General features: G+C 44.5%; 1 protein-coding gene and 1 long non-coding RNA gene across 4 annotated transcripts in view; one reads left to right on the forward strand and one right to left on the reverse strand.

Annotated features, from left to right (window-relative positions):
- Nucleotides 1-5,550, reverse strand: part of LOC131879757 (uncharacterized) — a 7,606-nt gene extending 2,056 nt beyond the window's left edge. Inside the window, exon 1 of the long non-coding RNA XR_009373191.1 lies at nt 5,414-5,550. This is a non-coding gene — a long non-coding RNA (uncharacterized LOC131879757). The remainder of the gene's footprint in view (nt 1-5,413) is intronic.
- LOC131879754 (glycine receptor subunit beta-like) overlaps nt 1-13,003 on the forward strand; it is a 27,313-nt gene that overhangs the window by 4,305 nt on the left and 10,005 nt on the right. The window contains exon 1 of one of the 3 annotated variants that reach the window (XM_059226161.1): nt 1,852-5,624. The exons of the other annotated variants lie outside the window; for them this stretch is intronic. Coding sequence (XP_059082144.1) covers nt 3,079-5,624 — 2,546 coding nt within the window. The 5' untranslated portion in view covers nt 1,852-3,078. Of the gene's footprint in view, nt 1-1,851; nt 5,625-13,003 lie in introns of those variants that run through there. 3 annotated transcript variants of the gene reach the window in all.

Genomic DNA, 13,003 nt, shown 5'->3' on the forward strand with positions numbered 1-13,003 from the left:
TAAGTTTTAAAATTTCGAACGTCCTTTCCCGACCTGCTTTTCGGGAAGGATACAGTTGATNCCCTCTCTCTCCTTTTCTCTCTCCATTTCTCTTTCGTTCTCTACTCGTCCCCGTTCTTGACTCGTTTGGCCATGAGAACCGTCTGCTGCCGACCACTAAACCTCAGCAGTGAATCAACACTATCAAAACAATGTTTATTTTCCTGAAACCTACAAATCTTGAATGAGATGATTGTTAAAAACCCAGATTTTCTGTTTTCATCTTTTGGAATGCTTACCACCAAGTACCTAGAGTTTCTTGGTAACGAGAAAAAAAAATCCAGGGATGAGTTCAAATTTTCCAATATCAATAGCGCTGGCCCATCTTTCAAGTACGAGAAGTTTCTGAGAACTTTTTCTACGTTCTACGAGGTCCTTCCGCCTTTGGAGAGAATCTCAAGTCTAATGAAAAGGAATGATTTCCTTCCACTCCTCGTTGAGCCTTGGGATCAGTCCTTTGACTCAACCGGTTTCAACTGACAATGGTGGCCAAAATAAGAATCTTGACAGTTGGTGTTGTCCCTCCCGCTTTCAGGTGATACTTCAATCAAAATCCAAGCTAACACATTTGCCATTGTTGTGCTCGGAGATTTCATGTAAATATGATGTCTGTAGGTCCCATCGTTGGAGGGTAGAGAGTGCAGCAGCGGTTGTACACTTGCCCGCTTATAATGGCCTTGAGGCCGGCAAATTTTTCTTTCACTCCCACCTTCTTCATGGCTGTTGTGTTGAGCAAGTGAGTTCCTTCGCATTGAGAGAGAGAGAAAGAGAGAGAAAGAGAGAGAGATAGGGAGAAGGAAGAGAGAGAGATTTCTTGAGTGTGAACGGGCGACCTCTTGCTCCACGTCCTGGGTGTCTTCTTGTTTGGGAACAGAACAACAAAGCCAAAAAAAGGAGAGTGGCTTGAGCCATGAGTTCATGGAAGAAGGGTCTCCTCGCTTTAAAAGGACGGACCTCTGGTGGAATTGGTCTACTTCTTCTTCTTCTTCTTCTTCTACTATTCCTACTACTCTTGCTCCCTTTCCAACCACCAACCATCCCAATCGCCGCCAACACCACCATCATCAATGGCACCATCACCACCGCTGCTGTTGCTATTGCAGCCTTTTCTGGTGGATGGTGAAAGCGCAAAGCTAGGACTTGTAGCACAGCCATGGAGTGGGTTGCGGTGTGGGAGAAGACTCCTCGAAGAATACTACAGACATAAAGAAGAATAACAGAAGTGCTAAGGGACAGTAAGCAGCCTTCGAAGTTTCGAAAGGGAGTTTTGACAGCAGCAGACTTTGAAGGGAGGGAGAAAGACCGAGAGAAGATCCTCATAATGGTGGTGGCAGTGGTGTTGGTGGTAGTAGTTTGGTGGTGAGAAGAGGGAAGAGACGAGAAGAAAAGGAGAAGGGTGAGAGCCGTCTAGCTGTAGTCGAAATACTCCTAGGACGGCACAATCCTCTCTTGTTGGCAGACCGCGAAGGCCTCCGTGACCTACTACCAACTTCAAGTGGCAAAGCAGACGAATCCGAGAGGAAGTGGAAGACCAAGAAGCAGTAGCAAATGGCTTCTCTCTCGTTCTCCCGCTCTCTTTTTCCTATGGCCTCTCTACTTGGGAGGTGAACTAGTTCATGGCTCTCCGTTGGAAAAAGTGTGAGCGCGCCACCCAAATTCTCTAACCTCTTCTATCCTCTCGTTCCTGTTCCTCCCCCTCTTTCCCTCCCTCGTTCCTCGATTCTCGTTTCTACCAACCCTCCACCTCCTCCTCCTCCTCCGTCTCCTCTTCCTCCTTCCTTCCTCTCTTTCTCTTGTTCCTTCTTTTCCTCTTTCTCCGGAGTTCTCCCACTCTTCCACCTGCATCACTGCTCATGGCAGTTTGGTCTTTTCCAAGCCTACTGCCAAAACTCCTCTCCTTCGTCTTGTTCATGGCGGTGGTCGTGGTGGTAGTAGCAGTCCTGGTGGTGGGCTTCTTCTTGTTCTACTTCCAAAGGAGCCTTAGTCCATGATAGCCTTCTTCTACTTACATTCTTCTTCTTCTTCTTCTTCTTCTTCTCCATGTCCTTCCTCCTGCTCGACGTCGTCGTTGGCAGTAACACGGGGAGCTCAGGAAAGACGAGGGAGGAACCCTGAAGGAACAAGAACCAGCTTCCAATGCTGCATTAGAGCTTGGTCCGTCTTGTACGACGAGTGAGTGAAGAAGTAAACTTGGAACAAGTGACCGACCACGGATGGCTCAGTCTGCTGCTTTTTTGAGATTTCGAGTAGCATCCTCACCAGTACAACAGCACTGCTCATGAACTCAGGAAGATCCTGTGAGGAGGCAATAACTTCGGATTATATCATTCCTGATCCAAGACCTCTCACACCACTCGAACGGGTTTTCGACCATTGAATTGATGTGCTGCAGTTGAATCCGTCATGAGTCAACCGGGGTTCATTGCCTCTCAAGGTGATGCTGCTCACTCTGGGGTTGTAGACTGCGACTCGGAGTTCAACATGGGGCTCAGCCCCAAAGTGACATCATGCCAAAGAAAACTTTGCGTGCTCAACGTGGAACAATGAGCCGACTCAAGAAGTGATCTCTCATCATTATCTGACACATTGTGGGTGAACCAGCATGATTGCGAAATTCTGAAGTCCAAAATGGCCCGAGTCCATTCAAAAGGCACAAGCTCTCTCCTAGCCAAGACCTGATCCGGGCAATTAGGTCACACCTTCGGTTTACTTGATTTTTCTTTTTACTTCCTACCTCAAAAGTGTAGTGCTTGGTAAAACAGCCAAATCCTAATTCCTGAGAAAGATCCGACATCTAATGAAATTCTCAAGAAACTCTCAAAGGGTGAAGATGTTTTAATCTTCCTGGTAGATGTTGACTAAGCTCCATGTGGTCATTTTGCATTCGATCTCTTTGCCACCTGAACTATGACATAAACATCTCGCAGGGTGGCTCTAGTGTTTTCCACAGCATTTGGCCATTGCTCCTTTGCTTTCAAGATTCTTCAAAGCTTGGGTGCTTTTTCTATCGCACCTTAACCCCCGTGGGTGGCATCGACCATGGTCAAAGCACACCCAAGGCCCCAGCGTTGGCTCAATCCCCCCGATTCCCATTTCCTCTTGGATTCCCACGCTTCCAAAGGGACAAGAGGTTTGAGCGCCGAATCACCTCATTTCTACTGCCAATATTATCCAATGAGCCCATCATCATTATCTCCATTGATAGGGTGTTCAAGAGCCAAGGCATCAGGGCCACCTTCATATCCCTCAATGTCAAATTGGAAGCATTGGCAACGGAAGAAAACGCTACTCCAACCCTCGCGCTCCACTTCCCCTTCATGTTATGCACTGGCTCTTCTTCATATTAGCACCAATGAGGCTTACTCTCACCAGCATGGAGAGCAATTGTTGCTAAGAAGATTCGTTAAAAGAAAAAGATATGAGAAAATGTGTCCATCGCTCACTTATGATGCCCACAAGGACACCACCTCAACAGATGAACAAACATCACAAGAACAGCTCAGCGCATCCTGGAGAATAGTCCCCACCGGCATTATGACGCTCTATGGTCATGCTCATCAGTACAACGACAACAACGAAGATGATGAGGATGATCATCATGACGATGGTTGCAATGGTTCTAGTCATGCATATGATGGTCAAGCCAATCCATTGGAATCTTCATCAGTTAGAGGAGAATTTCGAGGTCCAATCTCCAATATCGAAGGTTTACCCCTTTCATTGGCCTCCTCCCCGACATCATCACCATCGACGTCGGCCCCACTATCGCCGGTCCCATCAAACTTCACAGCATCTGCTACTCCGTGTTATACTTCGCACTTGCCTTTGGTGCGTACGTCGGCTTTCGAAATAACAGCGCCCACCCCTTCGGCGACGTCGATGGACGGGGCTGCGCCCTCCTTTTCAAATCTTGGCATCAAGAAAAACACCCACTCGTCTGCGGCCTCGAAATCTTCGTCTTTTTCTTCCTCCTCCTCTTCTTCTTCTTCTTCTTTTGTCTGCTCCTCCTCCTTCTTCTCTTATTATTCTACTTCTTCTCCCTCATCATCTTTCCTCAACCCACGGGGCAACAACATCTTATCGGAATTGCTTCCAGAGCCTGTGACACCGTCCTCTAAACGTCATCACGCCAAACCATCGCGACGACAGCATATTCACTTGCGGTCTTGCCGATGGATTGCCATAATCGTTGTTCAATGGCTTCGATGGCTCTTTCATGTTATCTCTCCTCTTCCTCACCTCTCCACCCCTCGACAACCCTGGCAAGAGTTGGCCTCTTTGGTATTATGTGATGTAACCAATAATTGTTCAAGAGTCAAGAAGTTGTGTTGGTGGTGGTGGATGGGGTGGTCATCCTCGCCGTCGCATTGCTTTGCTTTTTCCATGCCCTTTTCTGCTTCCACCCCCGCCACCGGATGGATATCCTTGGTAAGGCCCTGGCCTTCTCTGTGTAGAGGCTGCATGAGAACCACCCCAACTCAGAGAAAATCATTGTCCTCGTGTCTAAGCCATAGGCCAACAAGAATGGTGCCAAGGATCCGGCACCCGGCTCCATTGGCTCCAAGCTTCGGGGGGTGGACCTCCACCATGTTCTCCCTGGGTGTTCTGCTGTTAGTGCACCTCGTTGTGGTAGATAGTGCCAAAATAGGTAGTTTTCAGTGTGGCTACGGCGTGTCAGCCAGTCTTGCTTGCCTACCCAAGGATTACTCCAAGTTTGAGCTTCCCATGAAGACTGGTGTCAACGAGATCTCTGTCAGCATACATATTGACGAGGTTTTACGCATCAATGATAAGGACTACAGTATCACCTTTGCATGTTATTTCAATGTGAAGTGGCCTGACAAGCGGATTCGCCTGGACCAAGATTTTGGACAAGAGCAGGCCGGACCTGGTGTCAATGTCACGAACAATCCGAACATTTTAGTACCAATGAGCTTGGAGATGGTCAAGGATCTTTGGCTGCCCAACATTTTCATCTATAATATCAAGACCTACAAGGTCATTGACGTGCTCAATAAGTTGGCTGGGCTCTGGATTGGCACTGACAAGAGTGTCATGTATTCCCAGGCCACGCACATCACCTTCATTTGCCCAATGCGCTTTGACAAGTTCCCACTTGACACCCAGACCTGCAAGTTCCAGGTGGGCAGCTACTCCTATGACGACTCCAAAATGACATTCGAGACGGATGTAGCGGCCTACTCGGAGCCCAAGACCTCCAATAGCATAGCTTTGGATTATGCCATCACCATCAACAAGCTCAAGCGCTCCGATCAGGTCTTCCTTGGAGGGCCATTGGGTAATTTCTCGTTGGCGGGCTTTGAGATGGTACTTCATCGATATGTCTCCACCTACATCATCACCTACTACTTACCTAGTGGACTCTTTGTGATAGTGAGCTGGATCAGTTTCCTGATCCCGATGGATGTGATCCCGGGACGAATGGCCTTACTGGTTACCCTGTTCCTCGTGTTGGTGAACATCTTCAATACAGTCACCACCAACACACCCAAAGCGGAGGGATTGACTGCCATTGAAGCATGGATGTTGGCATGCATCCTCTTCGTGTTTGGAGCTCTAATTGAGTAAGTTGGACGATTCAATTTAATCCCAAAATCCTTTTACACCTTAGAATAAAACACAACTCACTGGCAGCTTACACCAGCCAGCTTTCAACCAACGATATCCAATTCGAGGCTAGATAATGGATCAGGGTTTGGCAATCGATTCTCCCTAACAGTGAAAAGAAAAGCAGCTAACTTCATTGACTACACTTAGAAAAAGGGCCCATGACCCAGTTGAGGAGGCAATTCCTAATTGCTGTTCTCATCTCATATTCAGAGTTTAATCCATCTGTGGATTAGACAAAGCTCTTCAAACTTTTGGCACCCCGTTGCAGTCCGCTTTCTAGATCTCTCATGTCTGCTTCATGTTGGCAATGCCGAAGAAGCCAGAACTCATTAAGACAACTCCTGAAGTATGCAGTTTACCAGAGAACACCCATCCATACCCAAGAAGCACAATATACAGTGGGGACCGCTCCATGGTCCACACGAGGACACTTGACTAGCTTCTTCATTCAATTCCCCATTCACCCGCGATGTCAAAGTAGTTTCAAAGAGGTTTGCAGGTGGAAGGCTCACCACCACTGCCATGAGCCTTTCAAATAAAATAAACCCTGTTGAGCCGCTTTGATTAGATTTCTCGAACGTTGGAGTAGAACATATGTCTTAAAACACACACTTCCCAAGAGGAACAACTCAGCCCAAGAATATGGACAAAAAGGGAAAGCCAACCAAACCAAACCATGAGCTGGGGAATCTGGGCAAAAAGTTTGCTCGCTCTTGTTCAAACATTTGTTGAGTATTTTTCTCCGTTTTATGGGCGAGCTTCGTTCTTAAAAAGAACATCACACGCCTCAAAACCAAAGAGTTGCCTAGTTAGGGATCGCGTTTGAGGTTCGAATTATTGTCGTGTGATGTTTCTAACATCTTCCCACTGCTGAAGAATTTCCAAAGGTTCCTGATTTCCGCGTTAATTTGATTACACCTAAAAAGTCAGTGCGAGTATAGATCCACTAATGACGTATGAATCGAGTTGCACAATATTTAGTCAGATTTCAACACGAGCATTTGATTTGAATTGTGCGTGTTTCTCATTGGCAATGCACGGAAAAAGAGACCTTCAGGGCTGGTGGTGAAAATGCATTTTAAATCTACGTCCTCCTCGCAAAAGTGATCGAGTCTTGGCGTAGTTACACTTTGGTTTGACATTTATTTCTTGTACACCATTCAGGGTCGTCAAACTTTCGACATTAAAAGTCATGTTCAATTTCGTGTTGACACACTCCATTCATATTTTCACAAATGGCTTTCAAAGGTTAGCAGGATTCGAACCTTCAGCCTTGGTAAAAGTTTTTCAGTTCCATCCATCCACTCTCTTTTCGTCTGTCCTTGAGTTTCTTTCCAATTCAATCCTTGGAAGGTCCAAACTTGACAAACTTTGAGGGGCCAAAACACCTTTTGTCTAGAAAACAATGAGAGTTAGTTTCCACAAGATAGATGACGCCCGGGAAAGGCCATCATTGTTCACTTCGAAAGCCAATTATGAGCGGATGTTTTTTCGTCTTGAAGTCGTTTTCCGGAGAGGCTTTTGTTCCCGAACGAAAACAGGCTCAAATCCCCCAAAACCTTGATGAAAAACCTTTAGCCAAGCTTTCTACCGATGCCAGGGTCATTCTAACAAGGCAAGAATATTGAAGGTTTTGAAACCATTCTGAACTTTGGTTGAGGTAGCCTCTCTCCTTCTCTCTCTCCTTCAGAGAAGTGGCCTTTCCATTCTCCTCAGTTGGGACTTGAGAAGTCATCGATCTGGGGATCGAGGTTAGATCAAGCTTTCGCCGCAGCTTCCTGCTCTAGTTTAGATATGCAAATGCACGTGTAGTGGGTGAAGTACACTATCCATATTTAATCCCCGCTTGGGCACCTGCCATGTGAGCTCATGAATTCTTCAAGCACATTGAAATTCATGAATCATGACTTGTTTACGAAGCCCTAAGAACTAGAGAGATGCCCATATTTGGCATCATTGGGAGAGCACTAGGGGTCATCGTTGGGGATTTCCAGCTGTTTCGTCTTGAACAGTCTCTTGGGGGCTCCGTGGTCTCTAGTTATTTGGCCAAGGCCCATCACCTCCTGCTTGTGTGGAAACAACTGCAAGCAAGGCCCGGCCTTTTTGAGGCCATTCCGTGGTAACTTCTGTTCGTGGGCCCGAAATGTTTGTTCCAAAACTGCTCCGGCTTCATCCAAAGATATGTCTTTCTCTATCTCATCCTTAGCCATTCCTCCAATATGCCACGCTTCAGTGGTACATAATGATTGTTTGATATTTCTGAGAACAAGCAAGCGAAGGAAACATGAAAAAGAAGGATCTTCCATCGTAGATTGTTCGGCTCATGCGGAGATGGTGCCTTCATCCAAGTCAAATATGTTCCATGTTCTTGATCAATGATTGGAGAAGTGTCGTTAGTTTTCTTTGAAGCTTCGGGACATTTGCTCAAGATCTGCAGGGCCTGGTCGTCCTTGGAACGTTGGAACAAAGAAGGGCTCAATTTATGTTGATTGAGAGGACTACTCCAATCGAATAACAAGTCCAAAAACATGGACCCCTTCACTCACAAGAGACTTTTCTTCTACTCTGCCCCCCTCTCTCCGCCTCACTCATGTTTTTCACCTCCACTCACTTCCGCAGAGCAAAATGCCAATAGTTTGATGTTCCATTAATGACCTCCAATTATAAGCTCATTTCCATATAAACAAGACAAATGGGACCCACGTAGGAGTCAGCTCGCTAAAACTAAGACGAAACCGTAAAACAAAGCAACCATCATAAATCTTGGCACTTTCTTTGTTCCCCCCCCCCCCCCCCCCCGTCAATTTGGAATACTTCCATGGTGACTTCTTGACTCGGAGGTGACTCACTCTACATCCCATTATATCGAGTTTGCACGCGAATCCAATTAACAAATTGAACGTAACATGAATTCCTGGTCTTTTGAGGTGAAAATTCTCTGTGGCTCAGTTATGTTCGTGGAGGTCGTTTGTGTTCATTCACGCGGATCAGGAACCAGAAAATTCATTAGGAATGGACCTACCTGGCTCGTGGAAGCCTTATGGAACAGCAGGAGGACCGGTATCTAGATTAAGTGACTTTCCAGGACATGGCCACTTCCATTACATGCCTAAGACACAATGATTTCAAAGTCCAAACGGAGTTATTTCTGATCACTGTATCGCACAAATGTTTCAGTAGCATTCTCAAGCTTGGACTTAGTGTATAGAGACGTTGGGTAATTAGTCAAAACAAGTTCATTCACAATCATTCAATGTTACATCTTTTCTATGTAGATTCAAATTGTTGTTTGACTAGAATCATGGAATTGTTTTTGTTGAAGCTCAGTGCACATAAGAAAATCCGGCACCTCTTTTGTAATATTAGACACAGACTTCCAGAAATATGGACTGTGACCGAGTTTCCCGCCAAATCAACCTGATTAAAGTAAATAAAAATATAAAAAAGATTAAGGTAATAAAATAAGAAATGTATGTCTCATCAATTCAAAGCAGGTCATTTTTATACTATTTATTACATATAAAGTGCTTTGTTTCAAAGGTAAATTGTCAAATGCTTATGTAGCAGACCGAAAATTCAAATTTTATGTAGTGTTTATTGCATAACTTTGGACATATCTCAGGAGTTCCATAAGCATAACATTGGGCTCAAACTTGGCCAAGTTCATCGTATTCAACAAGATTTGTCGTCTTATGTACGTAGTGTTTATTTGGAATAAAGTGATCGGTTTAGGAGGTAGGAATTTTTTGCTTCAGTTCGCAGTCCACATCTCTAGAAGGCCGTAAATTGGCAACGGAAGATACGTATATTGGACTTCGTCAAACCTTTGCATCTGGCCTTGCGAAACCTCTTTGAAAGACGAATTTGACCTTTGATATTCTGACCAGAAATACATGTGTCGGAGGGGGGAGATTCTAAAAAAATGTCCCCTACTCAAGAGCCACTTGTCAACATTGCGGTTATTTTACGGGTTATTTTGTCGTGACATTTCCATCTCCAAAGGCGAGGAATCAGGATACGTTGGAAGTAGATCCTAATCAACGGCAACACGAAACTTGTCAAGAGCAGTCCTTGGATTTGACCTTTTCCATCTCAATCCGTTCATATGGAGAAAATTAGGAACACACCCAGTCATCAGTCTTGTTGCAGCAAGGTGGAATCAAGGCTTCATGTACCGGTGGTTTCTTCTGCGGAAATATTCGACGTCATTTCCCTGGAACAAGTCCAAGGTTATTGGTTATCCATAGTCTATAGCCTTGGATGATTTGAATATCACTTTGAAGTGGCACCTGACGGCCTGTCCGCGATAATGGGACTACCAACGTTGGCACATGAAACGACAGCCATGAATCTTTAACATTGTGTTGCCTCTGGCAGATCCGTTTTATTCATTGTAGGGAACAAGTTAATGTTGTCTCCTATGTTGGTGTTGTTGTTGTTGTTGTTGTTGACGACGAAGGCTGACAAGCTAGCATGCTCTCATTTGTTTAAAATCCAAGTCAAGTGCCAGCGGATCGTGTTTGAATGATGAGTCTCCATTGACTTGGCACTGAATTTGGAGCCAAAAAGGTGCATCACATCCACTTCTAATGCACATATTTGAACACTTAGATCCTAACTGCAAGCGGAGAACTTGGCCAGGCCTTCACAAACGCTTCAGCTTTGACGACATGAAAAGGAAAAAAAATGAGGACGTCAAGTTCTGAACAACATTTGAACACGCCTTGTTATCCAGTTTAAAATAAGACTCTAAAGAGCCTGTGGGAAATACTGTACGGTACTTGCCACAAAATGTGTTCCATATAAAACTGCTCATGGGCTTTAATTTCGACTTCCAAGTTTTGAAAGCGTATTTTTTACTTAGAAAAGTTTAAATAATGCTGTCAATGGAACAAATTTTGCATGTAAAGTTGCAAAGCTAAAGAATATTTCTTTTTTCAAAAGCCAAGTGTGGAATCAAATTCCACCTATTTGCTTGTACGTTGTATTCACTGCATACCAAAAATCAATGGAAGACTTCTCTTTGAAGACACATTGGGTGGATGCATTCTCACCGACTCTGCTTGGGATCTGAATTGAATACAATCACCATAGTAACTGATTCAAAGCATGAATAGGGTCATTAATGGTTGACTGGTGATGGTGCTGTTGGGTCATTGACGTAGTTCTTTAGGAACTTTTCACTTTAGTGCCAATCCAGAGCTTCAAGAAGACTCATTGATCACCCTCAGAGCATGAGTGACCTCTTTGACAGGCGTTCCAAAGGTTGCTGCCTTATTCTTTTCTCTCTGCCGCTCTATTGGTCTCTCACACCATATTTCCTGTCTGTGTTGGCCCCAATTTGAGAAATGGTGTGCCTTGTTTGGGCAATGCCAAACCATTATTCTGAAGAGGCCATTGTCCTCACTGATGGTGCGAGATGCATATCCAGGAGGCGCAAGGTTCGAGAAGTGAGATGAGGTACGTACAGGCTGTTGTTCCATGTTAGCTCCAGAACCAGTTAGGTATGACCAGAAACGTGATCCACTCTGTTCCACTTGTGGTCATGGTCACCTGATGGACTGACCACCACTTTCTGGACGTGAGCGGTGGAACTAGAGTAGACTTTGTCACAAATGGAGGATGCATCTAAGATTAAAAAAAAAAAAAAAGAACCGTCCATTGGGTGCTGATCAAATCAATTGGCTCCATTATTCAGGTGGTGGCAAGCTTCAATATGCTTCTTGTTGAACCTCAGATTTCAAACAATGACATGAGGGTCAGCGGAAATATATCATCACTAAAAACTGAATAAGAATGGCCATTGTCCTTTGTTATTGCGCCATTCCTTCACCAATGGCCAGGTAATCAAAATAGACTCTCACAGCAATGTTTTCTCAAATCAGTCTAAATGAGACTCAACAAGAGTTTTTCGATTTATACGGTGTCGTGAAGTCAGCACACAAGCCATATATCAAAGAGGTAAAAACGAGCATAAGATAGAAAATATGCCTTGCTCAGCCAAGGAAACAACAGAAACCTTTTCAAACGTGACTTCACGGTCATGTAGCTGACGGTTGACTACCTTGAGAGTGTAGACGAATCTACTTGCTCAGTTTCCTTCCAATCGTCGCTTTATCTTGCAAGTTTTCGCGAGATGAGAGTGTTTTTCTTCTGAAAAGTTCGCTGAAAGTTTGGCCCTAAGTTTACAACCTCGAGTGGTCAATCTTTAAAGCAGCATCTTCCAAAGGTTATTAACTCCCCTAGTGTTGGATGTACCTTTACAAAGTGATGCGATACTCGTATAAAAGACTGCAGGGACACCAAAAACTCCACCAAGGTAAATTCATGGTGTCACGGTATACTTCATGTGTCCAATTAGAATAACCTAGACGAATGGAAAAAGAGTCATCCAAGACTTGTTTACCTCGCGGCATTAGATACATGCTCGAAGAAACGAGAATAGGAAGAAAACGTCGGGAGACAGTTTTATGGGCACCATGACACAAATCCTAAAGGAACTGTACGAAGAGAGCAGAACATGGTAACCCAACCCCAGAAGTAATCTTCAGGCAAAGTTTGCATTTGTCCATGGCTGCGTTTGTGGGGACCTATTCCTGTTGGGTGAACACAAAATGTGGCCATTGATAAGGTTTTAAAAAACTGGTTTAGGGCACATCAGCCCATGGATCAAATGGCAGATATTCTTTGTCTGTTGTCTAATTGTATTTTACTTGTACGAATTAATAAGTTCTAAAAATCAATGATGCTCTTGGCTGCAGTTGAGCCTCGAAGGATGTCTAGTCGCTGCAAAAATCCCCTTTTCTGGTTATGTTTCAGGATTGAAATACACTTTTTAACACGCCTCGTCCTCCCCTCTAAGCTAAAATGTTACTTGTGGGGCATTGTTGATCAATGTTACAGCCTCGACAATACGCTCATGGCTGTTAAAAAAGTAACACTTACTCACATATAAGCACCCTGAGGTTAATAAGCTACTTTGTATGTTAAAGCATTGGGAGTATAGCCAAAAGCGATTTGATGTATTGCCTTTTTCATGCAATACGAGTATGAAAAGGCGGGGAATGAAGGAAGCGAGAAACAGAGTAGTGATTGGTATCATTCATTTGCTGCCATGGAAGCCCCGTCATTGGCAACACTGACTGAATTGAAAGCGAGCCAATGATTGACCAATCGTTTCCGTAGAGTACAATAAGGAAGCAAGAACCTGCTGAGACAACATAAAAGGTTTGCAAGATACTTCTCAGTAAAAATGGCCTCTTCTTTCCAGCCTTCTGCATGAAAGACTTCGTCAAGTTCGTGCTTCTTTTTCTGGCATTGCTTGGACTTATTT

The sequence above is a fragment of the Tigriopus californicus genome, chromosome 4, assembly GCF_007210705.1.
Source record: "Tigriopus californicus strain San Diego chromosome 4, Tcal_SD_v2.1, whole genome shotgun sequence".
Classification (NCBI taxonomy): Eukaryota; Metazoa; Arthropoda; class Copepoda; order Harpacticoida; family Harpacticidae; genus Tigriopus; species Tigriopus californicus.